The sequence below is a fragment of the Dipodomys merriami genome, unplaced genomic scaffold (assembly GCF_024711535.1).
Source record: "Dipodomys merriami isolate MVZ:Mamm:240054 unplaced genomic scaffold, mDipMer1.0.p SCAF_22, whole genome shotgun sequence".
In the NCBI taxonomy this organism is placed as follows: domain Eukaryota; kingdom Metazoa; phylum Chordata; class Mammalia; order Rodentia; family Heteromyidae; genus Dipodomys; species Dipodomys merriami.
In genome coordinates, this window is record NW_027203604.1 from 17,769,017 (window position 1) to 17,796,524 (window position 27,508).

The 27,508-nt window shown below is 44.6% G+C and overlaps 1 protein-coding gene across 2 annotated transcripts; it reads right to left on the reverse strand.

Annotated features, from left to right (window-relative positions):
- Window positions 1-687: 687 nt before the first annotated feature.
- Window positions 688-27,321, reverse strand: Rac1 (Rac family small GTPase 1). Of its 2 annotated transcripts, XM_070033504.1 has the most exons (7): window positions 27,081-27,321; window positions 15,913-15,984; window positions 14,483-14,600; window positions 5,034-5,090; window positions 3,624-3,686; window positions 2,622-2,781; window positions 688-2,290 (listed from the first exon to the last, which is right to left on the reverse strand). In XM_070033504.1, the coding sequence occupies exons 1-7, from the start codon at window positions 27,113-27,115 to the stop codon at window positions 2,160-2,162; spliced, it is 636 nt and encodes a 211-aa protein (XP_069889605.1). In that variant the 5' UTR covers window positions 27,116-27,321; the 3' UTR covers window positions 688-2,159. The 2 variants fall into 2 exon arrangements, with proteins under 2 accessions (XP_069889605.1, XP_069889606.1); XM_070033505.1 differs by lacking the exon at window positions 5,034-5,090 and having other exon boundaries at window positions 27,081-27,316.
- Between the last annotated feature and the right edge of the window lie 187 nt (window positions 27,322-27,508).

Sequence of the window (27,508 nt, forward strand, 5' to 3'; positions counted from 1 at the left end):
TTCAGGCCCCATGACCGGACCCAAAAAAAAATATAAGGAACCTCAAGGGAAACCGAGTCTAACATGATCTTTGTTTGTTTGGTTTTTTTTTTTTTTTGGGTCCGGTCGTGGAGCCTGAACTCTGGGCCTGGGCGCTGTCCCTCAGCTCTTCAGCTCAAGGCTAGCGCTCTACCACTTGAGCCACAGCGCCACGTCCGGCTTTTTTCTTTTTGCTTATGTGGTGCTGAGGAATCGAACCCAGGGCCTCTGGCATGCAAGGCAAGTGCTCTACCACTGAGCCACCTTCCCAGCCCCTAACATGATCTTTAGAGAGTAAAAGTTCAGGCTCCGGAAAGGATGTTAAGGTATAGTTTGTGCAGCCTCTGCCCTGCCAGGACTCCTGGAGTTCAGGTAGGTCTAAGGTGTGCATGCAGACTCACAGGTACACACGCATGAACGCGTGTGTGTGCCCCAGCACGAGCATCTCCCCGTGAGCATCTCAACCAGTCAGCAGGCCTAAACACGAGTCCCTCAGTCCCCACTGTGCCGAGGTTGAGCCCTCCTAACTGTACCCAATGGCCTCTCCCACCCCTCCTGAGTTAAAGCAATTATCAACCCAGATTTAAAGTGAAACACACACACCAGAAGCTTATTCATCAAATTCTTAAAAAAAAAAAAAAAAAAAAAAACCCTCAAGTATCACCAGCATTATGATTCAATGATTTATTAAGTCATACATGCAAAACATACTGCTAACTGCATTAGCAAAAGATCAATGTAAAAACACTCCACAATTCTGCAACTGTCAATTAAAAAATTTTTTTTGTTCTAGTGGTTGAAAGGTCCAACATTGTGCTCCTGCTGGCGAGTTAAGGTGTACAGAACTAGTCAGGACTAGTGGGTTACACAACTCAGACCCCGGGGAACACGGTGGGCGGAGCGCGGCAGGAAGTGTCCGCGTGGGGAGGGAGGGCCGGGATTAGTCACATGACAGTGCTGGCAATCTGGCAAGACAGTGAGTGATGTTAAGGTTCATAGTTTAAGAATATCTAAAATATTTTAAAAACTGTAAAGCTGCAACACATGATTTTTACACCTAAGTTACTAGAAAACTAAGGAAAGCACTTATTAGCTTTGAGTAAAGTAATGTGAAAACAGGAGTGCACTTTTGCTAATCTACGAAGGAAAAAAACTTCTAATGCATTATTTGAAAGATTTTATAGTACAAGTAGGAAGCATATTGCTCATTAAGAAGGGGATCTATAAGAAAAGCACTTCCTAAGTTAGCAAGGAGGGAATGACGAGTTCAAAGGTGAGTGCAATGCCCCATAGGGGAGGGACGGCAGGTAGGATAAAGGAAACGTTTAAGACGAGACACTGGCAACGCTGACCTTCATCGTCTACTGTATCGGACAGAAATGAACCGTTAAAAACCTTTTCCTGTGACACTTCTTCAGCTGAATTACTCGTATACAATGTAGTGTAAATGAATCTCCACTTCAGACTTTGTCAAATACTGTCTTCATCCTGCCATCACGTCGTGTGTCACCACTCTACCCAGTGCACTCACAACTAGAACAGAACGCGTCATTAGAGGAAAACACCACGAGTCCTGTTCCGGTTCACCACAGAAGTGAGGCAACTGATTTTTTTTAACTCACTACAGAATCAAAAAGACTGCTCTAAAGAGCTGAGTGTCACACTGGCTCCTCCATGAGGACGTACAGTACAAGGTTAGGATGTGTTAATGGCAACATGGCGCGGAGGAGGTGCAGCGGCTCGCTGTTTGCCAGGCGTGGGCCTACTGGGAGAGCCAGGTGCCTCTGGCAGCAGGTCTCCTCAGGGCCCGGCCAGGCCTTTTGACAGTTTAGTGCTTAGTGTTCTCAGCACAACACGACTTAGTTCAGAAGGTATTTTGGCAACTCTTAATCTGAGCAAAAGTAGGGGCTTTTGAAAATAAGGCTTTTAGAAGGTTTGTCATTTTAGGGCTAAATTTTAATAGAATGTGAGTTTGAACTCTTTACATTTAAAAGAAAACCTAAAAATTACTGATTGGTTCAAAACGGTTTTATGGAAAATTAATCTGTAACAAAAACTTGGCATTGAGTGCGAAGGCTCCACTGTTTTTGAGCAAAGCGTACAAAGGGTCCCAGGGGCAGGAGCAAGAGGAGCACGGCCGTTTACAAGAGCAGGCATTTTCTCTTCCGTTTCTTGACGGGGGGTGGGCAGAGAACCGCACGGATAGCTTCGTCAAACACTGTCTTGAGGCCTCTCTGGGTAAGAGCCGAGCACTCCAGGTATTTTACAGCACCTGTGGGGAAATGCCATCACACGGTTGATACTACCCGACTCTTCTGGTCCCAATGGCACAAATGGCAGGCAGCAAGCCCCAGCCCTGGCACCTTCTGCACAAGCAGCATGGCACAGCCAACCCAACTCTGCTTCTGCCTCCCCAAGGCTAACACAGAGGCCACAGGGCCCCCCCAAAACCAGTCCAGCCCTGAGTAGAAAGGAGGTGCTACTGCACCATAGAACAATACACGTGATAAATGCAGTATTTCCTACATTCCCAAAGGTCACAGGTTCAATCCCCACCACACCAAAAGTAACAACAAAACCCAACTAGGTGGGATTGTTCATACCAATCTCCTTAGCCATGGCTAACCCCTGCGGGTAGGTGATGGGCGTCAGCTTCTTCTCCTTCAGCTTCTCAATCGTGTCTTTATCATCCCTAAGGTCGAGTTTTGTTCCCACTAGGATGATGGGGGTGTTGGGACAGTGGTGTCGCACTTCTGGATACCACTAGAGAGGTTAGGGAAAGAACGAGGCTGTAACATCTCCCTCTGGTAAAGACTTCAATCACCTCCACTCTACCACCAGGTTGCAGCCCCCAGCCCACATGCACGTCCCACCTCCTACACAGCAAGACAGACCTCCAAGATGAAGGATGTGAAGAACAGGCTCCCAGGTCACAGGAGGAAAGAAGGGGTGAATGAGAGAGTACCCCAAAAGGAAAGTCACTTTGTTGTGGGGAAAACAAGTCCCAACTCTTATTAGGAGATGTCAGAAAATTCATCATCTCTCAGGGATGTGACCTGTGCACCTGCTACCACACCGGGGTCTCTCACTTGTTTCCCCTAGGGTGGGAAAAGGCACTGGAGTCGAAAACAATCAGATAGCCGGGCATCAGTGGCTCACAGCTGTAATCCTAGCTACTCAGGAGGCTGAGAGCTGAGGACCCTGGTTCAAAGCCAGCCCAGGCAGGAAACTCCGTGAGACTCTTATCTCCAATAAACCACTCAAAAATCCAGAAGTGGAGCTGTAGCAAGTGGTAGAGTGCTCACCTTGAGCTGAAGAGCTGAGGGATAGCACCCAGGCCCAGAGTTCAAGCCCCATGACCGACAAAAAAAAAAAAAAGAAAGAAAGAAAGAAAGAAAATAATCGGACAACTCCAAATTGTTGGTGAGGAACACCTGTCCTCCACACGGCACACAGCTCTATCAGTCCACAGCCGCTGTACAGAAGGAAAAAAGCTACTAAAACCAAGTTAAATAATAAACTTACTAGCAGTAAACAGCATCTCATTTTTAAAAATATTTATTTCCGACACTATGTAGCAACATACCCTTTAAACCCCCACTTACCTTTGCACGGACATTTTCAAATGATGCAGGACTCACAAGGGAAAAGCAAATTAAGAATACATCCTGTAACAAGGAAACACAGAATCATTCAGAAAATGATCTGAGCGTGGAGAATACACTTCTAACTGCTGACAGGCCACGTGCCTGTTGCCACCCTCAGCCCTCCAGCCTGCCAGGATCAGCGCGCTTGGGGCAGTCGGTGACTTGTCGGAAGGGGAAGCAGAGGAAGCTGTCTGAGGCTGGGGAGGCACCAACCAGCTCCCACTCAGCCTCCTTCCTTCCATCATGCTCAGTTTGCAGCCAGAAATCCAATTATCTGTTAGGAGCACGCAAAAGTGGTACTCTGTAAAACCGTGGTCTCCCAGCTTCCCCAAAGCAGATCCAATTTAAAAGCCCTACTAAGCTCCTTTATAGGTTAAGTTCAACATGTTTAGATTTAGATTTTCACTAGCTCCGAATAAATGCTTGTTAGTCATTGGCACAAAGTGGGGACTCAACTGGTTTGCTACCTAGGCCCTTCCCTCTCTCCCCCGGGGAGCTTAGGGTGTGGAAGGGACGCCATCCCGATGATGACAAGTGCCAACCCACCCTGGCACTGTTGCCACTCCTCAAACATAGCCAGGCCTCTGAGCTGGCCTGCAGGCAGCTATTTCTGAAATAGTTACAGAGGAAAAGCATACAGACTACACATTTGGAGAGAATTTTTAGCTACACGAGTTTTTCTTCCCATCTGTTAAAAGTAAAAAATCTTTTCCTGTATTAAAAAATGCCCAACAGTGTCTAAACTGCTAAGCTTATAAAACACATCCTCAGACAGAGGTAAGTACGCTACTTTGTGAAATGCACACAACTCCCAACCTAGTGCTTTAAACCATGCAACTGGTATCTTGTATCTGAAAAGGAAACGTCCCACACAACAGCTTTTTATAAATGACATTGTTTAAATGTTGGTGCATGCACAAGCTTGACCAAGAATCACCACAGCATCCAAGTTGATTCCAACCCCTCGGAAGCACAGCTGGGTTAGCTCACCAGCACCGCCCCGCTGCCCCAGACAGCCCACCACACAGGACACCGCAGCAGAGAGAAGGCCTGGCAGTAAGGTTAGTCTGCCCCAGCTCAGCGCACGGCCACCCCCATGTTCTCCGCACCACACGAGCGGGGCCTCCACTAGTCCCTCCTGTCACCTGGAAGGAGGGAGCAGCAGTTTGGAACCTGCTTTAATCAAGCTGGTAGGTAAACTATTACGCTCCAACAAAAGCTCATTTCATCAAGCAAAACCCCTCCTTGAGTGAGTTAGATATAAAACACTCAAGGAAGCTAAGGCTTAGTAAGGATCCCTCGGGAAACTAAGTGAAATGAGAGAACAGATAAAGCTTGAGGCTGAAGTCGATTGAAAGTGTTACATACGGCAATCGGCTTGTCTTTGCCCCTGGAGGAAATATCCTTACCATACGTGTCTCCAACCTAGTAATGCATGAGAACTTTAAGGTCAGTACAAACTGAGGAAGATGGTAAAAGATGTCATTCATTCCTTATCAAAACCCCAAACCCTGTAATGACATAAAACATCTTCAATGTCAAACTCCACCAATCCAATGGTGAAAGGGCACATCCCCCTGCGCAGTTTACCAATAGTTAAATCAGGCAAACACTACGCGTGCAACAGCAGTGCCCTGCGCACTGAGGCAGTGCTGGCCAGATCATTAATACATTCCACAGAGATGGCGATGTGCCCCACGTGCTGCTGCTGGCATCACAGTAACAGGCACACCTTCAAAGTGCTCCTTACAAACAAGAAAGGCCAAACACTTCAAGAACCAGAAAGGTGTCTGTTTGTGACACTTCTACAAGACAGAGGGCCCTTCCTGAGAGTTAGGAAGTCCATACTACATGAATATTACAGTCTCTTATGCAGAAGCTCTTCCTGTCTTCCCCCTGGTTCTGGGACTGTGGGGTGAACAATGTTGCTCAAACTTAGGACCTTTGGTCCCTTTGAAGATTTGGTGAGACTACCCCTAGTGACAAGGTTAAGAAGTGATCACACCGGATGCCGGTGGCTCATGCCTGTAATCCTAGCTACTCAGGAGGCTGAAATCTGAGGATCTCGCGTCAAAGCCAGCCCGGGCAGGAAAGTCCATGAGACTCTTATCTCCAATTAACCAAGTGGTAGAGCACTCTCTCCTTGAGCTGAAGAGCTCAGGGACAGCGCCCAGGCCAAGTTCAAGCCGCACAGCTGACCAAAAAAAGAAAGAAAGAAAAGGAAAAAAGTGATCACATTTTCATCTTTTATCCCAATACTTCCTATTATTTCTTTGTTCCAATGAAAATCAACAGAGGAGCTGGCACAAGTGGTTCATGCCTGTAATCCTAGCTATTCAGGAGACTCAGATGTAAGGATCCAGGTTTCAAGTCAGCCAAGGCAGGAGAGACTTTTAGCTCCACTTAACCTCCAAAAAGCCAGAAGTGGAGCTGTGGCTCCAGTGATAGAGCACCAGCCTTGAGTGACAAAGGCTAAGGGAGAGAGAGCCCCAGCCTTGAGTTCAAGCCCTAGTATCAGCACAAAGAAAGGGGGAGGGGCGGCTGTGAAGGTGGCTCAGTGGTACAGTGCTTGCCTTGCATGCATGAAACCCTGGGTTTGATTCCTCAGCACCACATAAACAGAAAAAAAGCCAGAAGTGGTGCTGTGGTTCAAGTGGTAAAGGGCTAGCCTTGAACTGAAGAGCTGAGGGACAGCGCCCAGGCCCAGAGTTCAAGCCTCATAACCGACAGAAAAAAAAAAGGGAAGCACAAACAGAAGTCTAAATTAGCCTGGGCATAATTGAGCCCTTATCTTAAAAATAATGCAAAAAGAGTCTGGAAAAGTGACTGAAGTGGGTGCCTGCTTAGCAAGAAGCAAGCCCTGGTTCAGTCTCCAGCATCATCAATAAACTAATAAATACCAACACAGAACTCTTAGGAAAATGGCAGAGGAGAAATTGAGTTAACTTCATCTCACTCAAGCTTCTCTGATTTATAATTCAAAGAGAAGATTTGTTTCTTTTACTATCAGGGTTTGATCTGTGGCTATTTTAAAGACCCGTCCTCCCAAGGGCTTGATATAGGGCGGGTCTTCACTGTGACACAAACTCAGTGGGACCATTCTCAAACAGTAACCTGTAGCCACATTTGTGGTGCCGCCTTAGTGCTGAGAACATTGTTCTGGATGAGAAGCTGTGTACCATGGGAGCCTCCTGTTCTACACATGCACTACACCATCTGTGTGTTCCTTCCTTCTTCCCTTTCTTCCTCTGCTCTAAATAAAGCTTTCCTAAAACATATCTACTGCCTATGCTTATTTTCTTCCATCAAGTCCTCTGACTGGGCTTTCCTGACACAGATGCTCCCAAGGCTATGCTGGTCAACCTTGGCTACGGCTGCGCTTGTCACAATGCACTCCCCTGGTGCCCGTCTCCCATCCAGGGTCTCTCACTTTCCTGTCTCATGTGCCTCTCTTCACTAGCCCTTCCTTCCTGTGGACTCAAGCATTACTTTCCTCAGGCCTCCTCACCATTTCTAACGTTATCAGTTTTCAATGACTTTATGACACTCCCTTCTCATTGGTCAAAAAGAATAGTCAGGGCTGGGAAGGTGGCTCAGTGGTAGAGTGCTTGCCTTGCATGCATGAGGCCCTAGATTCGAGTCCTCAGCACCACATAAGCAGAAAAAGCCAGCAGTGGTGCTGTGGCTCAAATGGTACAGCTCTCGCCTTGAGCTGACAAAAAAAAAAAAAAGAACAAAAAAGTATAGTCAGAGGGACTGAGGACATGGCTCAAGTGGCAAGCTCAAGAGTGCAGCCAGATGTTTGTTGCACCCAATATTTAGTTAGGGAAGTCAATCACAGGAAAAAATACTGTACAAGTCCTCTGATAAGAAGTATCTAGATTTGTTTCTTTTGTATGTTCTTCCCCCGCAGTATAACCTGTTTTCACTGTATTTAATTCCGGTGCCCTGCACCTTGTATATACGTTTTTCTAATTTGGGGAGGGGAAGGGAAATAACAGTATGCTGAAATAAGAATACAGGTTGGCCCATTGTAACAATGAGATGTACAAGACACTGTTGAAAACGAACTTTACAGCTTGGGGCGGGAGAGAAGTTGGGGAGGTGTGGAGGGAAGGGATGGTAGGGGGAAAACAAAGGAGAGGGTAACAGTGCTCTGTAGGAAGTGTACTCATCACCTTACTCATGTAACTGCAACCCCTTTGCGCAGTATCTTTACAACAAAAAATATATATTAAAAAAGAAGTATCTAAAAGTATTTTTTTAAACAAAGGAGGGTAACAATGTTCCACAAGAAACATACTCATTACCTTACTCATGTAACTGTAACTCCTCTGTACAGCATCTTTACAATAAAACAAAATTTTAAAAAAGAAAAAAAAAAAAAAAAAGAGTGCAGCCAGAGCAATTCTATCTGCTCCCAGCCCTCAACTGGTCAGCTGGCCATCTACAAAATGAGCTACTTTACTACTAGTAGACTGGGCAAAGGTCCAGATGACTGAAACCTGAACTCCAAACTCAGAGTAGTTCATTTCATTTATTCTCATCCAAACCTTTTTGCACCTAGACTTTATTTTCAAGCTTAGTTTTTGTTTTGGGGATTGTGTGTCTGTGTTGGTACAGAGGCCTAGGCACTTACAGGCCTAGACACTGTCTCTGATCTTTTTTTTAACCCAAGGCTAGTGCTCTATCACTTGAGCCACAGCTCGAGTTCCAGCTTTCTTTCTTTTTTTTTTTTTTGGTCTGGTTGTAGGGCCTGAACTCTGGGCCTGAGCGCTGTCCCTCAGCTCTTCAGCTCAAGGCTAGAGCTCTACCACTTGAGCCACAACGCCACTTCCGGCTTTTTTCATTTTGCTTATGTGGTGCTGAGGAATCAAACCCAGGGCCTCAGGCATGCAAGGCAAGCGCTCTACCACTGAGCCATCTTCCCAGCCCCCAGTTCCAGCTTTCTTGGTGCTTAATTGGAGATGAGTCACAGGAACTTTCCTGCCAGGGCTGGCTTTGAACTGTGATCTGCAGATCTCTGCCTCCTGAGGAGCTCAGATTATAGGTGTGAGCCACTAAGCACCCAGCATTTTACTTTATTTTGATATAGGTATCCTATGTATAGGGAAAAGGATCAGGATATACACCCATAGTGAAGAAAATGCAAAACTAAAAATGGGTGCACATGTGTTAACAGCGAGGGACTGACAATAAAGCAGCTCAGGAAAAAGAAAAGCAATTCCTGATTTCTGGAACCTAGCCTGGTGCCTACTGTGTCACCATGGCCAGAGCATCACCACCAGACAAGGCCCCCACGTGACCATGCTCAAGAGGGCCAAAAGAAAATGAAAAGTAAAAGAGTATTTCATTGTCTTGTGTAACCCAAGGTCACTACGTAAACTACAAAATCCCCATGCACACTTCAGCCAGTGTGGACAACCAGGTAACAGTTAACAGCCTCTGTCTGGCTTTGCTTCCCTACCCTCCAGATAAGACTTCTTACACCACACAATCAACACAACTCTTTTTTTTTTTATTGTAAAGATACTATACAGAGGGTTACAGTTACATGAGTGAGGTAATGAGTACACTTCCTCTTGAACATTGTTACCCCCTCCATTGTTTTCCCCCTACCATCCCCTAACACAACTCTGCTTCCTGATGGCACTCATCCAGAGAAAACCCATCTTATTTTGAGCCCTGTGCCCTACAATCACACAGCACAGACCCCAGGGTTCTCTTTCTTGGCAAGGAGCAACAAACCCAAATCTATTTAACTACAGATGTACTCCTAGTGACCTCAGGCTGCTTCTAGTAGCCAACTTAAAAAAAGCTGAAGCCTCCTGAAAATCTGAATGTATCCAACCGTCTAGCCCAATTCAATATTTATGAACCTTGAAATCAGTACACAAGGAAGATGAAAAACACTTACACAACACTCTAGGATTCTGGCTGACCCTTCACAGAGACCCAGCACTCCAGCAGGAGACTGAACCCTGAGGGGAAGCGCACAGTACAGGCCTTGTGCCATTAATGACATGCTGTCCTTGAACAGGACTCTGACCTACCTTGATTTTCAGCAGTCAACCAAACTTACCTTCTAAAGAGAAAATGAACACAACATTTTGGAGGATAGAAAAGCCTTCTGCATTATCTGACTTAAAAAATAAAACCTGGGCTGGGAAGGTGGCTCAGTGGTAGAGCGCTTGCCTTGCATGCTTGAGGCCCTGGGGTTTGATTCCTCAGCACCACATAAGCAGGGAAAAAAAGCTGGAAGTGGCGCTGTGGGCTCAAATGGTAGAGTGCTAGCCTTGAGCTGAAGAGCTGAGGGACAGCGCCCAGGCCCAGAGTTCAGGCCCCACAACTGGAGATAGATAGATAGACAGATAGATAGATAGATAGATAGACAGACAGACAGACCGACAGACAGACAGACAGATAGATAGATAGATAGACCCTCCAGGGCTGGGAAGGTGGCTCAGTGGTAGAGTTCTTGCCTTGCATGCATGCGGCCCTGGATTCCATTCCCAATACCACATAAGCAGAAATAGCCAGAAGTGGTGCTGTGGTTGCTGTGGCTCAAGTGGTAGAGTGCTAGCCTTGAGCTGAAGAGTTGAGAGACAGTGCCCAAGCTCAGAGTTCAGGCCCCCACGACCAACTAAATAAATAAATACAAAAATAAATAATAAGCCAGGCGCCAGTGGCTCATGCCTGTAATCCTAGTTACTCAGGAGACTGAGATCTCAGGATTGCCATTCAAAACCAGCCCAGGCAGTTAAGTCCGTGAGAATCTTATCTCCAATAGACCACTAGAAAACTGAAAGTGGCGTTGTGGCTCAAGCGGTAGAATACACACCTTGAGCTAAAGAACTGAGAGATAGCGCCCAAGCCCAGAGTTCAAGCCCTAGGACAGACCAAAAGATAAACAAACAAACAAACAAATAAATAAATAATAAAACCCTCCAAGGCAATTTCAATGGGAAATGACTAACTGCTTGCTACCTTTTGGAGAAGTAGAAATTAATCACTTAAACTGATTTTACCTAGTTACATAGAATGACCCTGTGACACAGAACTGCTACCATCAGGAATCATACTTTCTACCTGGCCCTTTAGGAATGAGGCTAATCAGTTTTATAAACAGCCCAAACAAAGAGCTCAAATTACAGACCACAGTCCATTCAGCACAAAGTTTATGGGTTTCCCTGATGTCGACTCTGTGGTGGCCTTCCAACTAAGGCACCCACAAATAACCCACAGGTGAAAAAAGATGCAGACACAACATGTACTTGGCAGACCCACTCCTGTTGGTAGAATGGTGTGGCCCAAAGGAATGAGATCTTCCAGGCCCTGGTCTTTGAGCATTTGGGGCCAGCCCTTTAGTTGCCAAAATACTTATCTCTGAAGAGTCCAGACAGATACGTTTTTAACTGCCAGCTGGGAGTTCTCTCTCCTCCACTTACCCTCCAATTCTGGCACTTGGTATATTACCATAATCAGTTATAGATCTGTCTATTGGCTACTTGGAAGCAAGTAGTATTACTCCTTTCTTGTTCCTCAGCTGTTTTTTACAGGAAACAAGTTCACTACCACACACAGAAAGGACATTAAATTAAAGCTGTATGGAGACAACACCAACTTTGACTTCTGGCCTCACACACTATAGCTCTAGCCAATCTAAGAACAGTCCAACATACTATCAGAGCTCCTCTGCACAAAGTGGGACTGCTGCCAAGTCACCTTAGACTAGCTGAGTGATGACTCCCTTAGAGAAAAAGGCCTCACCCTACCAAGCACTTCTTGAGTCACAGAGTAAGGTAGCTCTGATTTCTCAGAAGTGATGCCACACCCTTCTAGGAACACCCAAGACTGGAGACTCCTATTGTATCAACCACTGTTTTTTTTGTTTGTTTTTTGGTCTGTCCTGGGGCCTGAACTCTGGGCCTGGGCACTGTCTCTTAGTTCTTCAGCTCAAGGCTAGCGCTCTACCATTTAAGCCACAGCACAACTTTCGGCCTTTTCTGCTTATGTGGTGCTGAGGAATGGAACCCAGGACCTCATGCATGCAAGGTAAACACTCTACCACTGAGCCACCTTCCCAGCCCCCAATCACTGCTTTTATTTTATTTTTTTGGGTCCAGTCATGGGGCCCGAACTCTGGGCCTGGGCGCTGTCCCTCAGCTCTTCAGCTCAAGGCTAGCGCTCTACCACTTGAGCCACAGTGCCACTTCCGGCTTTTTTCTTTTTGTTTATGTGGTGCTGGGGAATCGAACCCAGGGCCTCAGGCATGCAAGGCAAGCACTCTACCACTGAGCCACCTTCCCAGCCCCCAACCACTGCTTTTAAATCCACTTAAAATTGAACTATTCAAGCCGGGCGCTGGTGGCTCATGCCTGTAATCCTAGCTACTCAGGAGGCTGAGATCTGAGGATCGCGGTTCAAAGCCAGCCTGGGCAGGAAAGACCGTAAGACTCCTATCTCCAATAAACCATTAGAAAACTGGAAGTGGTGCTGTAGCTCAAGTGGTAGAGTGCTCGCCTTGAGCTGAAGAGCTGAGAGACAGCGCCCAGGCCCAGAGTTCAAGCCCTACAACTGACAAAAATAAAACAAAACAAAAAAAATTGAACTATTCAGTGCCCATTGAGGAGAGAAGAGTTTCCCAAGATATTGACACAATTTTAGACACTTGGAGATTATGGGCAATTTTTTTTTTTTTTTTTTTTTTGGTTGGTCATGGGGTTGAACTCTGGGCCTGGGTGCTATCCCTCAGCTCTTCTTCAGCTCAAGGATAGTGCTCTACCTTTTTTTTTTTGGTCGGTCATGGGGCTTGAACTCTGGGCCTGGGCGCTGTCCCTCAGCTCTTCAGCTCAAGGTGAGCGCTCTACCACTTGAGCTTCAGCGCCACTTCCGGTTTTCTGGTGGTTTATTGGAGATAGGAGTCTCACAGTCTCTCCTGCCCAGGCTGGCTTTGAACCGCGATCCTCAGATCTCAGCCTCCTGAGTAGCTAGGATTACAGGTGTGAGCTACCAACACCCGGCCAGCGCTCTACCTCTTGAGCCACAGTGCCACTTCCGTTTTCTGAGTGGTTAATTGAAGGTAAAAGTCTCAGAGACTTTCCTGCCCAGGCTGGCTTTGAACCAACCATGATCCTCAGATCTCAGCCTCCTGAGTAGCTAGGATTATAGGTGGGAGCCACTGACACACAGCTATGGGCAGATCTTTAATAAACAGTTAATTTTTAACTATAGATTAGCTGAAAAACCTAATAAACAGTTAATTTTTAACTATAGATTAACTGAAAAACCACTCAACTCAAACCTCCCATGGCGTATAGTTTTGTTTATTTAGCACTGTTTACCGAAGTTCAAGTAAAGGATAACAAGCAAAGCTCTTCAAGGCAGACTACACTAGGCAACACTTCCAGCAGGAAATAAAGGCATGTCTAAAAATTTGGATTGATAAGCAGAAGTTCATTTTTTTAAAAATTTTAAAAGGGCTGGATATGTGGCTCAAGTAAAATGGCTGTTTAGCAACCTCAAGGCCCTGAGTGTTCAAAACCTTCTATGATTTAAAAAAAAAAAAAGAAAACAAGAATTAAGTATTAGAATATCAGCTCTCAGTAACAAGAGTACACTATGTGCCAAGGAGCTCTGTGTGTTGCATGTATTAACTCATTTTATCCTAGGAGCAAACAGGAAAAGACCAGAGACACGAAAAACTACCATAAAAATCACACAGGTAGAAGTGTGAGGGCAGGATCTTGGTCTGCTGCCCCTCATGCAGATTTAAGTCTAGCTTCAGTCAGTCAGTTATTCTGTCTTTAAATTTGTTTTGTTTTTGGTCATGGGGCTTGAACTCTAGGCCTGGGCACTGTCCTTCAGCTCAAAGCTAGCGCTCTACCACTTGAGCACCACTTCCTACAATTGTTTTTAAACACCATTTTCTTTGGATTGACCACGATGGGGCCTCATGCATGCTAGGAAATGCCCTATTACTTAGTCACATCCTGGTTCTAAAATGTAAATGAAGAGGGGCTGGGAAGGTGGCTCAGTGGCAGAGGGCTTGCTTTGCATGCATGAAGCCCTGGGTTCGATGCCTCAGCACCACATAAGCAGAAGCAGAAAAGGTTGGAAGTGGTGCTGTGGCTCAAGTGGTAGAGCGCTAGCCTTGAGCTGAAGAGCTGAAGGACAATGCCCAGGCCAAGTTCAGGCCCCACGACTGACAATAAAATAAAACAAAATAAATAAAATGAATGAAGAGTGGGGCCAGGCAGCTGTGACTCATTAAGTCCTAGCTACTCAGAAGGCTGAGATCTGAGACTTCAGATTCAATGCCAGCTTGGGCAGACAAATCTGAGAGATTCTTATCTCCAATTAAGCAGCAAAAACCAGAAATGGACACACAGCAAATGGCAGAACACCAGCAAAAAAGCTAAGCAGGCCCTGATTCTGTAGCATGAACTTCTCTCAAAGCAAACCCTCTTCAAACTGTCCCCCCGAGTTCAGTTCAAGCCCCAGAATCTACATACACAGGCCTCTACCCCCACCCCCCCAAAAAAGGACTGGTTTTCAAAAAGAAAAATCAGACAGCAATTGTTTCTATATTTGTCCTAAAACTAAATAAAAGATGTAAAATGCAGAGGCCAAGTAACTGTAAAAAGGTAAAAATCTGGCTTTTATCTATAGAGGTATTTCCTTCTGACCTTACTTTATTTTTTTCTACTTAACAAACCCAAATCAAGGTAATGTAAGGAAATCTGTAGATGTGCATTAACGAGACATTCATGAACTGCAAACTATGAGACACATCAAAAATCTGTTGTGATCCTTACTGTTTGCGGATATGAGAGGGGACGTAATCTGTCATAATCTTCTTGTCCAGCTGTATCCCATAAGCCCAGATTCACTGGCTTTCCATCTACCATAACATTGGCAGAATAGTTGTCAAAGCTGTAGAATGACATGAAAATGGTTAGTCACAGATAAGGGACCAAAGCTACTGTTCCTATGGACAAAACCAAACTGGAGTGAGAAAGGTGGCATTTTTTTACAGTAAAATGTTAAACTGAAGTTCAAAGACAAATGAGAGGGAACTAATATATTTTATTTATAAGAATTTCCATCAGTATAAAAATGTTTCAGTATGAAAATAAGCAAGAGATTTTGATAGACAATTCATAGGAAACAACAAATAGTAACATTTAAGAATTTCACCTAACTAATGATCAGAAATGCAAATGATGGGCTGGGAAGGTGGCTCAGTGGTAGAGTGCTTGCCTTGCATGCTCGAGTCCCTGGGTTCGATTCCTCAGCATTACATAAGCAAAAAGAAAAAAAAGCCGGAAGTGGCGCTGTGGCTCAAGTGGTAGAGTGCTAGCCTTGAGCTGAAGAGCTGAGGGACAGCACCCAGGCCCAGAGAGTTCAGGCCCCACAAACGGACCCCCCCCCCCAAAAAAAAGAAATGCAAATGATAAGGTTACTTTTTTTACCCACACTAACCACACTATGTGTCAAGGAATGGCTTTGCTTACCATCTGCAACATGCATTCCTTATCCAAAATACCGGGAACAAGAAGTGTTTCAAATATATACACTATCTGCAGATCATTTTGTACATTATTTCTAATCATTTTGTGCATGAAACAGTTTCATGATATGGGATTTTCTCCCCTGTGGCAGGTGTCATGTCAGCATTCAAGTTTGATTGTCAAATACTTTGAATCATAAATGCCACCTACACCTACCAAAATTTACAATTCCCATTCTCTTTGTACTTGGTATAATTCTACTTCTAACAATTTTCCAGGTATATGCAAAGCCATGCACAATTATGCTTTAACACAAGCACTGCCTGTGATGCCAAAAGAAAAAAGATAAACAAGATCCAAGTGACAATCAGTTCCTTAAAATCATGATTTAAGTTCTGCCTACACATGTAGATGTTTTTTCCACAATATGAAAAAACTACATTAAATTGGCTACTCCCTCCCTCCACCCCAAGATTGGGACTCAAATTCAATATGAGACTTTCACTCACTGGCTGGCACTCTACCATCTGAGCCATGCCCCCAAGACCATGGCTAAATATTTTTTTAAAGCACAAAATGCCTTACAACTAAGATCCAATCATTGTTTAAGAGGAATGATAAATAGTAGCAGATCATATAAAGATTAAGGGCTTTATAGTAAAACATATGGTCAAACGAATTGAAAGGACACCCCATAGCCAGGTTAATTTTCCAATCTAATTGAAGATACTTACACAGTAGGGATGTACTCTCCAGGAAATGCATTGGTGGTGTAACTGATCAGCAGACAAGTTTTACCTACAGCTCTAAAAGGAGAGAAAGAAAAAGCTGCTTAGGCAACACAAAGCAATTCTAGATTACATTAGTCCTGATTTTCATTGGAAAAATCCAGAACTATACATACCATATCCTAGGAATAATCAATTTCCACAAGCTTTAACACTACACACCCATTTTATTCTAAAACCCAAATTAATCAACCTAGAATTTTTCAGAATGGTAGATTCAAGAGCTATCTGACTTCACTGAAGTACATGGGTGGCATTAGCAACAAAGTCAAAGAGTAAGTACAAACTGAAGAGGAACATTTCTGGGTAAACAAATGCATTAGTGGTACTCGATACTATGTAGAAAATGAACTATACAGGGCTAACAAGGTGGCTCAGTGGTAGAATGCTTGCCTTGCATGCATGAGGTTCTGTGTTCGATTCCTTATCACCACATAAACAGAACCACATAAACATAAACGGTGGTACTGTGGCTTAAGTGGTAGAGCACTAGCGTTGAGCTGATAGGGCCCAGGCCCAGAGTTCAAGCCCCATAACTAATAAAAAAAAAAAAAAAAAGAAAAAAAAAAGAAAAAACTATACAACTTGTGAGTGAGGATGGGAGCAAAAAAAAAAAAAACTGGTAGAGCCGGGCACCGGTGGCTCACACCTGTAATCCTAGCTACTCAGCAGGCTGAGATCTGAGGATCGAGGTTCAAAGCCAGCCTGAGCAGGAAAGTCCATGAGATTTATCTCCAATAAACCACTCAGAAAACTAGAAGTGGCGCTGTGGCTCAAGTGGTAGAGCACTAGCCTTGAGCTGAAGAGCTGAGGGACAGTGTTCAGGCCCACCCAGAGTTCAAGCCCCATGACGGACCAAAAAAAAAAAAAAACTAGTAGAGAGGGAAGAAAGGGGTGCCATTGTCCAAAACGAAATGTACTCATTATCCAACTTATGAAACTGTAACCCCTCTACAATGCCTTTATAACAGTAAAAATGAAAATTTTTAAAAAGAGTCCAGGCACTGATGGCTTATGCCTGTAATCCTAGCTACTCAGAAGGCTAAGGTCTGAGGATCTCATTTCAAAAGCCCAGGAAAGTCCATGAGACTCTTTATCACCAATTAACCAGAAAACCGAAAGTGGTGCTATGGTTCAAAGTGGTAGAGCATTAGCCTTGAGCAAAAGAGCTCAGAACCAGCATCCAGGTCCTGAGTTCAAACCCCACAACTGAGCCCCGACCACCCCCCCCCAAAAGAGGACCATTTCCAAATTTAGTCTCTTCTCCGAAAATGTATAGGAGCCTTTCATTTAAGAATGGCAGTTCTATCTTCAAAATGTGGTAAAATATAGCTTGCCTCTGCAACTTCCACTACTTGGGTGGTTCTCAAGTAGTAACTTCCCATGCTGCCTCTAAGCCACATAGCTCAAACCCTGTCACCTTCCGGAAAGCCCTCCCCTCTCCTCTTGACAATCAGTAATGATTGCTCTCCTAACAAGAGTGCTCCATGGATCAACCACCACTCACAACTCCTCTCACACCAATTCATCTGTACTGAGCATCTGCTTTTAAAGCAGGAGCTCTACAATACATTCTAAACATACTAATTCATAGCACAGGGGTAATGAGGGCAGACTGTACTGCTAGGAGATTAATCCACCATGGGAGTTCAAAGTATCCTCCACATGGAAAATTTTCAAAAAAATATTCCTAAAACTTAAGATGGTTGGCCGGGCGTCGGTGGCTCACGCCTGTAATCCTAGCTCCTCAGGAGGCTGAGAGCTGAGGATTGAGGTTCAAAGCCAGCCTGGGCAGCAAAGTCCGTGAGACTCTTATCTCCAATAAACCACTAGAAAACTGGAAGTAGCGCTCTAGCTCTAGCAGTAGAGCGCTCGCCTTGAGCTAAAGAGCTGAGCAATAGTGCCCAAGCCCAGAGTTCAAGACCCACGACCAACAAAAATAATAATAAGATGGTTGTGTCACTTGTAAGAGTGCCTATACTAGATTGGAGGTGTAGCTCTGTAACTCAACACTTGCCTACTATGAATAAAGCCAGTCCAGCACCACAGCAGAAACCAAAACCAGTCTCCATACTGTACAAATTCACCGGTCAACTTCAAAAACTTCTTCTGAGTCCCCAGCATCCTGAGGGCTCATTTCACCAAATGCTCTCTATAATGAGCCCAACTCCCTGCTGTCTTTGGTTGATTTACCACTGTCAAAATCGTTGATCACTCAACAACTGTTAGGTTAACATTCATCACCAAAACAGCAACGTGCTCTTGTATTTTCACCCACACCCTTAAAACTTTGAGAAACTGTGTCAAGAAGGGCTGGGTACAGGCTCATTCAGTCTTGCCAATACTTGTTTTATTCATAACATTATGAAGGACTTAACAGAAGTTGGAACTCCCACCCAAGGCCTCACAGTCAAGTATTACCTCACCATTACCAGGAGGGAACTTCCAATTCCCAAAGGTTTTCTAAACAGAAATGACTCACTGAACATACATTTTATGAAAGGCTTAGAATGTCAAAATAAAACCTGTATGAGCAAGAGCTTAGGATTTAGTCAGAAGCCTGGATCTAGGACCCAAAGTCAAGGCCAATTCTTTAATTAGCTTTGGTAACTTATCAGTTGGTTTCTACAACCTTATATGCTTCAGCTTTCTCAGCCATAAAATGGAGCAAAAAGTACAAAGTCCTTTATGGTGACCATTAATTCAATTTCAATGTGTACCACATGTGTGCTACGCCAGGAAGTATACTAGCTGCTGAAAATACTGAGATGAACAAGACTTTGTGGAGTTTAATTATTACATAAAATTATAGGTGTGATAAGTGTTACTGAAGATGTTCTTGCAATGTATCACAAAAGACCTAAGCTGGTGTTGGGGGTTGTGGAAGGAAGTGGCAATGTATGAAGGAGTCAGGAGAGTAGGAGGAACAAAAACAACAGCACAGCACATGGGGAGACCCACAGCTCAAAGAAGCCCAGGATACCATAAGCAGCAAGACTTACAGAGGCAGTGAGTGGCAGCAAAAAATCTGAAGAGACTGTCATCTCTTCCTTAAGAGTATATGGGATTGGTTCTACTTGGGAAGTCACAAAAGACTTCAACTTGTCAGGAATACACTAGATTTTAGAAGTGGCCTCTGAAGCCGGGCGCTGGTGGCTCACGCCTGTAATCCTAGCTACTCAGGAGGCTGAGATCTGAGGATGGCGGTTCAAAGCCAGCCAGGGCAGGAAAGTCCATAAAACTCTTATCGCCAATAAAACACTCAGAAAACCAGAAGTGGCGCTGTGGCTCAAGTGGTAGAGCGCTTGCCTTGAGCTGAAGAGCTGAGGGACAGCGCCCAAGCCGAGTTCAAGCCCATGACCAACCAAAAAAAAAAGAAGAAGAAGAAAACACAAAGTGGCCTCTGAATGCACTGTGGAGGACAACGAGGGAACTGCTATTGTGTTCTAGAAATTACCCATTGTGCTCACAAGGACAGTTTCATGAGCTCCTTAGACATGAGGCCAAACAAGCATGGCCTGGCAATGGGCCGGATGAGGTAGCTGAGAATGGGAGTGGAGGCTAAGGCCATGACAAGTGAACTCTTTTCCAAAATGAGGTTGTGTGAAAACATGAACAATTCTTGCTACATAATGTCAACTGTAACCATGTAAACATTTTTAATGTTTGAAATATATCTTTTAGGATCCATTACAAAGTCATTGCTATAAAAAATAACTTTAAAATGTTTGTATTTCCTTTTCTCCATTAATACTCGGCTGAGACATCTTGTGAAAAGCTTAAATGCAGAATTATTCAAGGTGCTGGTGCAATCCTGATTTATAGGTAGCAATGTTCTACCTTTCATTAAAATTTTGCTTAACTTGGCTGGGGATGTAGCATAGTGGCAGAGTGCTTGCCTAGCATGCATGAAGTGGTACTGTGGCTCAAGTGGCAGAGTGCTAGCCTTGAGCAAAAAGAAGTTCAGGGACAGTGTCCAGGTCCTGAGTTCAGGACCCAGGACTTGGGGTGGGGGGGAGTTCCTAGACTTTAAAAAATGGATTAATGAGCTCATGCTTATAATCCTAGCTACTCAGGAGGCTAAAAGGCCTGAGGATCACAATTTGAAGCCAGCACAGGCAGGAAAAGTCTGAGAGACAATTATTTCCAATAAACTACCAAAATGCTGCAAAATGGAGCTGCTGCTCAAATGGTAGAGCACTAGCCTTAAGCCAAACAAACAAACAAAGCCCTCAAGGACAGTTCTCAGGCCCTGAGTTCAAACATCAGCACTTGCGCACACACACGCATACACACACACACACTCTCTCACACACACAGACATACACACAAATTAATGAAAATAGAAGGGTTATTTTCCTTCCATTAGTGTAATTTATTCACTCTTTGTAAACATACATTAATCAACTATAAAGGCAAGTCAACATCTATACTAAGCCAAGTAACATGAAGGCTGCCCATGTGGAGGATAGAAGCCAGATTCAGTCAGAACTATTACTGATGCTGCTGCAGAATTCCTGCACGTTACTTACTCTTTGCTTTGGAATTCCGAATTACATATATTTAACTGCTCAGTCAAACCTCTTTTTTTAACACTTGAAAAATATTTTACTTCTAGAAAATAGCAAGAGTCTACTGGAAGACAGCCTGTATCAGGGTGTCAGTTCTACAATGGATTTCCCCTCATTTATGACATGACAATTTCTTTAACCTATCAGGCTTCCCCTGCTCTGGATTGTAGAAATACCAAGGCTAGAGAAAAGAAATTATCTTATGTTTTTCACTTTTCCACTGAGAGGGAACAACTTTAGCATTACTTCCTATACAAACCAATTTGGGGTAGGCATACTGGGTGTGAATTCAGAGCCTTGCACTTGTTAGGCAACGACTGTCTATACCACTTGAGCTACACCCTCAGACCCTTTTGCTTTTAGATTATTTTTCAAACAGAGTTGTTTTTTAGAAAAGGGGAGTGGGGACCTAAGAAGTCTAAAGACCTTTTTACAAAAAGTAAAAAGCCTTTTAAGATAAATTGATATGGGGCTGGGAACGTGGCTCAGTGGTAGAGCGCTTGCCTTGTATGCATGAGGCCCTGGGTTCGATTCCTCAGCACCACATAAGCAAAAAAAAAAAAAAAAAGCCGGAAGTGGCACTGGGGCTCAAGTGGTAGAGCGCTAGCTTTGAGCTGAAGAGCTGAGGGACAGCGCCCAGGCCCAGAGTTCAGGCCCCATGACCAGAACCCCCCCCAAAAAAAAGCCAGACTCTTCCAATGACAACCATAAATCAAAAGCATGAAATGTTGTCTAAAAGTATATAGATCGGGGCTGAGAAGGTGGCTCAGTGGTAGAGCGCTTGTCTTGCATGCCTGAGGCCAGGTTTGATTCCTCAGCACCACATAAGCAAAAGAAAAAAGCCAGAAGTGGCGCTGTAGCTCAAGTGGTAGCACACTAGCCTTGAGCTGAAGAGCTGAGGGACAGCGCCCAGGCCCAGAGTTCAGGCCCCACGACTGGACCCAAAATATATATAAGTATATAGATCTTTTGTGGGGGGTGGGGGTGGGGAAGTGGGTCATGGGGCTTGAACTCTGGACCTAGGCACTGTCCCTCAACTCTTCAGTTCAAGGTAAGCACTCTACAACTTGAGCCACAGCACCATGTACAGTTTACTGGTGGTTTATTAGAGATAAGTCTCACAGACTTTCCCGCCTGGGCTGGCTTTGAACTGTGATCCTCAGATTTCAGCCTCCTGAGTAGTTAGGATTACAGGTTTGAGCCACTGGCACCCGTCAAGTATATAGATCTTAAAGGCAAGTTAGGAGATGCCTGGCACTAGTGGCTTCCACCTGTAATCTTAGCTATGCAGGAGGCTGAGAGGTCAGAGGATCATGGTTCAAAGCTAGCCAGAGCAGGAAAGTCCATGAGACTTTTATGACGCTTATTTCCAATTAACCAGCAAAAAGCTAGAAGTAGAGGTGTCACTCAAGTGGTAGAACACTAGCCTTGAACAAAAAAGCTGAGAGACAGTGCCCAGGACCTGAGTTCAAACCCTAGATTGGCACCAATATGCGTGTGCATGTGCACATGTGCAATTTATACTGACAAACCAAAGAAATTCAACAGTAGGCCTTAAATACATTACTTATACAGTATATTACAAAAAACTAACAATAGTAATTTAGAATTATAAAAATACAAGTTAAATCTGAACTTCTAAAGTTCCACTACAGCACAGCACAACATCTATACAGAAATTAACTTTGATAATCATTAGAGGTTTCAAAACATTAATATTCTGCACCAACTTTCTTAAACATTAAAGGCTAAAGACACTACATATAGTAGAACTGAAGTCAGATACAAGCTTTCTTCTAGACTTACTATTTTTGGGGGGGGGAGTGCTGGGGGGGGTCGGTCATGGGGCCTGGGCACCGTCCCTCAGCTCTTCAGCTCAAGGCTAGCGCTCTCTCTACCACTTGAGCCACAGCGCCACTTCTGGCTTTTTCTGCTTATGTGGTGCTGAGGAATCAAACCCAGGGCCTCATACATGCAAGACAAGCACTCTACCACTGAGCCACCTACCCAGCTAGACCATTATTTTTGTTTAGAGTTCACAAAAAGAATTCATATCTAACTGCATTCTACCCTTTTCTCCCTCCAAATAAACCCTATTATAGGAAATAATGTATTAATGTAAAGAGACTGAAAACTTGATTATATAGTCTAAGTGGTAGGTATATGGGTACTGACTCACAATTCTTTCAAGTTTACTATGCCTGGATTTTTTTCATATTAAGATTTTAGTGAAAAAAAAAGATTTTTTGGGGGGGAGGGTGAGTAGTTGTGGAGGTGGGAGGGAAGGGATGGTAGGGGGAAAAACAAAGGAGGAGGCAACAATGTTCAACAGGAAATGTAATCATTACCTTGCTCATGTAAGGGTAACCCCTCTGTAGAACATTTTTACAATAAAAAATGCACAAAGAAAGATTTTTTTTTCCTGATGTCAATGTGCTAATAACTGTACTGTAACAGGATTCCTGCTAAGGCAACTTGCTAAGTTACCTGGTGAGGAAGAAATGAAAGCAGAAAGTACTTAAACATCAAGTGACTAATACAGGAGAGAACATTATAAAACATGAACTGAGGACTTCTAAAAATGATTTCCCAGTACTCATCCATTTAACCCAATCCCAAACTTCTACTGAGACTGTCATTCAAAATGCTTGTTTACTGTGGTGTTAGGGATCAAACTCAAGACCTTAAGAATGCAAAGCAAGCATTCCATCATCCTGAGCATCATCTTGAACTTTTTTTTCCTCAAGGCTAGCACTCTACCACTTTGAGCCACAGCTCCACTTCAGGCTTTTTGGTAGTTAATTTGAGATAAGTGTTTCACAGACTTTTCTGCCTGGGGCTCCTTTGAACTATAACCCTCAGATTTAACCTCTTGAGTAAGTTAGGACTACAGACATGAGCCATAGGCATCCAGCTTAGTATTTTTTTTAAAATATTATGTATAATTTTACCATCTGAGTTAAATTTAAATTTGGAAACCAGTCAGTGCAGAATTCAAGTATATTTCTCACAGGTAAAAAATAAGAACCCCATGACTGACACACACACACACACACACACACACACACACACACACACACACACACACACACACACTTCATGAAGAGCACATCTCACTGTTCTGTGGAAGTAAATGTATATTTCTATAAGGATGATGTCACAGGAGATGTTTATCAGGCTCAACTGAAAAACTCCTGGACAGTACTATCTAAGTTAGACACAGTTGGGGCTGGGAAAGTGGCTCAGTGGTAGAGTGCTTGTGTTGCCCTGGGTTTGATTCCTTAGCACCACATAAGCAGAAAAAGCCGGAAGTTGCACTGTGGCAAGCATTCTACCACTAAGTCACCTTCTCAGTCCAATATAGCTTACTTTATTGAAAACAAAATTTTGGTATGAATAAGTACATATCTATGCTTTTTTGATTAAATTCACCACACATTGTCCCTTACATTATCACAGCTCACCCATTAGTAAAAGTACATTTCAGCTGGACGTTGGTGGCTCATGCCTATAATCCCAGCTACTCATGAGACTGAGGATCTCGGTTCAAAGCCAGCCCTGGCAGGAAAGTCCATGAGACTCTAATCTCCAATTATAACTCCCAGAAAACTGGAAGTAGTGCTGTGGCTCAAAGTGGCAGAGCACTAACATTGAGTGAAAAGCTCAGACACCATGCCCAGGCCCTGAGTTCAAGCTCCACAACTTGGGGGGGGGGGAAACGTGGGGTACATTTCACCTCTATCACTTAACCCTTCTCAATATAAATGTCAAATACTGAAAGACATACAATACTATTAAAACAGACTGATACTAAGAAAACTGAAAAACAGAAAGCCAAAAACAGTTTTTGGTATTTTTTTTTTGTTTGGTCATGGGGCTTGATCTCTGGGCCTGTGCCCTGTCCCTCAGCTCTTCAGCTCAAGGCAAGTGCTCTACTTCAGCCATGCACCACTTCCAGTTTTATGGTTTATTGGAGATAAGAGTCTCACAGACTTTCTCCTGGGCTGGCTTTGAACCATGACCTTCAGATCTCAGCCTCCTAAGTAGCTAGGATTACTGGCATGAGCCACCGGCGCCTGGCTTCCAAAACCAGTTTTTATGGCTTAGTGGTAGAGTACTTGCCTAGCATGCATGAAGCCCTGGGTTCAATTCCTCAGTACCACATAAACAGAAAATGCCGGAAGAGGTGCTGCGGCTCAAGTGGTAGAGTGCTAGCCGTGAGCAAAAGAAGCTAGGGACAATGTCTAGGTCCTGAGTTCAAGCCCCAGGACTGCCCCCCCACAAAAAAAAAGCTTTTAGGGGCTGGGAAGATGGCTCAGTGGTAGAGCACTTGCCTTGCATGCATGAGGCCCTGGGTTCGATTCCCCAGCACCACATAAGAAAAAAAAAAGCCGGAAGTGGCGCTATAGCTCAAGTGGTAGAGCGCTGCTAGCCTTGAGCTGAAGAGCTGAGGGACAGTGCCCATGCCCAGAGTTCAGGCCCCATGACCGGACCCCCCAAAAAAACAAAACAAAAAAAAAAAGCTTTTATGTCCAATGCTTTTGCCTACTGCCCATAGTAATGGCAGCAATAATAATCACAAGTAAAGCACTTGCCTAGCATATAGCAGCCATGGGTTCAATCTTCAGAACTAAATAAAATGATAACTAGCACTCTGCAAGGGGCTTCTTAATAGTCACCACTTGTTGCGCCTTGTTTAATTTCCTCTTGTTTAACCGCTCTCTCCAAGATGAGTGGTATGTTCAGGTTACCCCAGAAGTTAAATCTCAGTGGGGTAGAGATCTAGATCCCACAGTAGGTACACAAAAAGTACTTGACTACACAAGAAAACCTAAACAAAGAGGCCCTGGATTCCATCACTAGCACCCAGAAAAATAAAATACAAATTTAGCAGTTCATGATCTGCCATTGTTAAGTATACTAAATAAACTACATGTATCTATTGTGCTTACTGAATTAGTCTTAGGAGTTTTCAATTGTATACTATAACTTAGTATGAAATGAGCAACAATTTAATTTTTTAAAGTATAGTACTTCATTTTCCAAGCAAGTAAGTTAGAAACATTCCTAAAGCAAGGAATGAGTCTTCATTTAACAATGTGAAATGATAAAAAAAAAAGTTACTGAAATTAGCCCGTTGATTTACCTATCTCATCAACTACCTGACCTCCTCCCATGACCAAAGTAAAGCTTTATCTTTTAAAAAGCTAAAAAAGGAAGCCTAGACCTAGTCCTAAGTAAAGGAAACTTTAGAATTTTCAGCTACACTCATGGAGCCATGTTTGTAATCCTTCGAATTTGAGACAAATCCTATGAACTGGCAGCTTACCTTGCCAAAAAAAAGAAAAAAAAATCAGTCTGTCCATCTTGCTTCTGAACTATTTATGGAAACAATTCTAATGTCTAATGTGGAACCACGTAAATAAATAGAAAATCTACAACGCATTTAGAAGCATAAAGAAATCAGTCCCAATGACAAGTCTGGAGAGGACAGTCACCCAAAGTTAAGTGATTCCAAAACTCTTCCTTCCCTGACTCAAATTGAAAATGTACAGGCAGTCTTGAGTCTAAAGAAACCGAGAATTAATTCTCCCAGCTTCCTGGGTAACACTAATCTACACACACACAACGCTCAGACACACAATTTTGCTCAGATTACACTAAGATTCTTGTTCCTATGGGAGGAAAAAAAAAACAGCATAAGACAAGTCTTGTTTTCCTGCAGAACCAGTAACCACCACGAACAGTAACGAAAAGAAATGCCTTGAGTCAAATGCAGCCAATTCTGCTACATCCAAACCTAATGTATCAAGCAAAGGCTAATTCGGTTTTTGTTAAACACACCAAGTTCAAAGAAAAGAACATTCTCCATCACATCCATCTTACAGCTAACACTTTTAGAACTTTCGCCAGGCAACGTGCGAAAAACGATCATTTAAAAGACCCTAAAAGTAGCGAAGTACACAAGTAGAAACAATTTTGGTCACACCTAAGTTTCGGAGTCCCCACACACACACACAAAGTGGCCCTTGCAAGCATGCATCGAATGGAATCGACTCGGCCGCCCTAACCCGTCCCAGTTCTCGGGAACTCCGGAGGTTAATGCACAAACCAAAAAAAATACATATATATATTTATATATATGGAGAGAGAGAGAGAGAGAGAGAGAGAGAGAGAGAGAGAGAGAGAAATAATGGCGGGGGGAGGACTGAGACACGCAAAAACCGCCAAGCCCGCTACATCTAGTTGCTTTCGAGGGCGGTGTCCAGCCCGGGAAGAAAGCGAAGAGGGTGGAGTTCACTTTTCCCTCCGGCCGCTCAGGAGGCCCTCCTCCCCCACCAAAAAGCCGGAACCAGGCCCGCACCACCGGCCTGGGAGCGTGGTGAGGCCCGCGCCCCCTCGAGGAAAGCCGGCCCGCGGGTCTACGAGAGCCCGCGGCGTCTCTGGCCTAGGTAGGCCCGAGTCCCTCCCGCCTCCGTCCCGACCCGGCCCGACCCCCGCCCGCCCCCGGCCTGGCCGGGCCGCGCACTGGCTCTCACTCACCCGTCTCCCACCACCACACACTTGATGGCCTGCATCGGGGCCGCTCGCTGGGCCGCAGCGGCGGCGGCCGGGTAAGAAAAGATGGAATCGGCAGGCAGGCAGGCGCGCGGCTGTGGGCGGCGGAGCGCGAGGTGCCGGGGCCGCTGTCCACGCCGACTAGCCCTCGGTGGACTGGAAGCCGAAGCCTCACAGCAGCCACCACCCAAAGCTGAGGAAAACTGCAGAGAAACAGGAAATGGCCGCTCCACTCACATCCGGCCTCCCCTCCCCTCCCCCCTGCGTCGGCGCCGCCGCTCCCAGGCTCGGGGCGGGGCTTGTCTCGCCCGCTCCTGCGCGCCCGCGCGCGCGCGTCCTGGCTGATTCTGCTGGGCCCCGGGCACGCGCTGCGGCGCGCTCCGGGAGCGCGCCAGGCTTCGGCCGCGGGACGA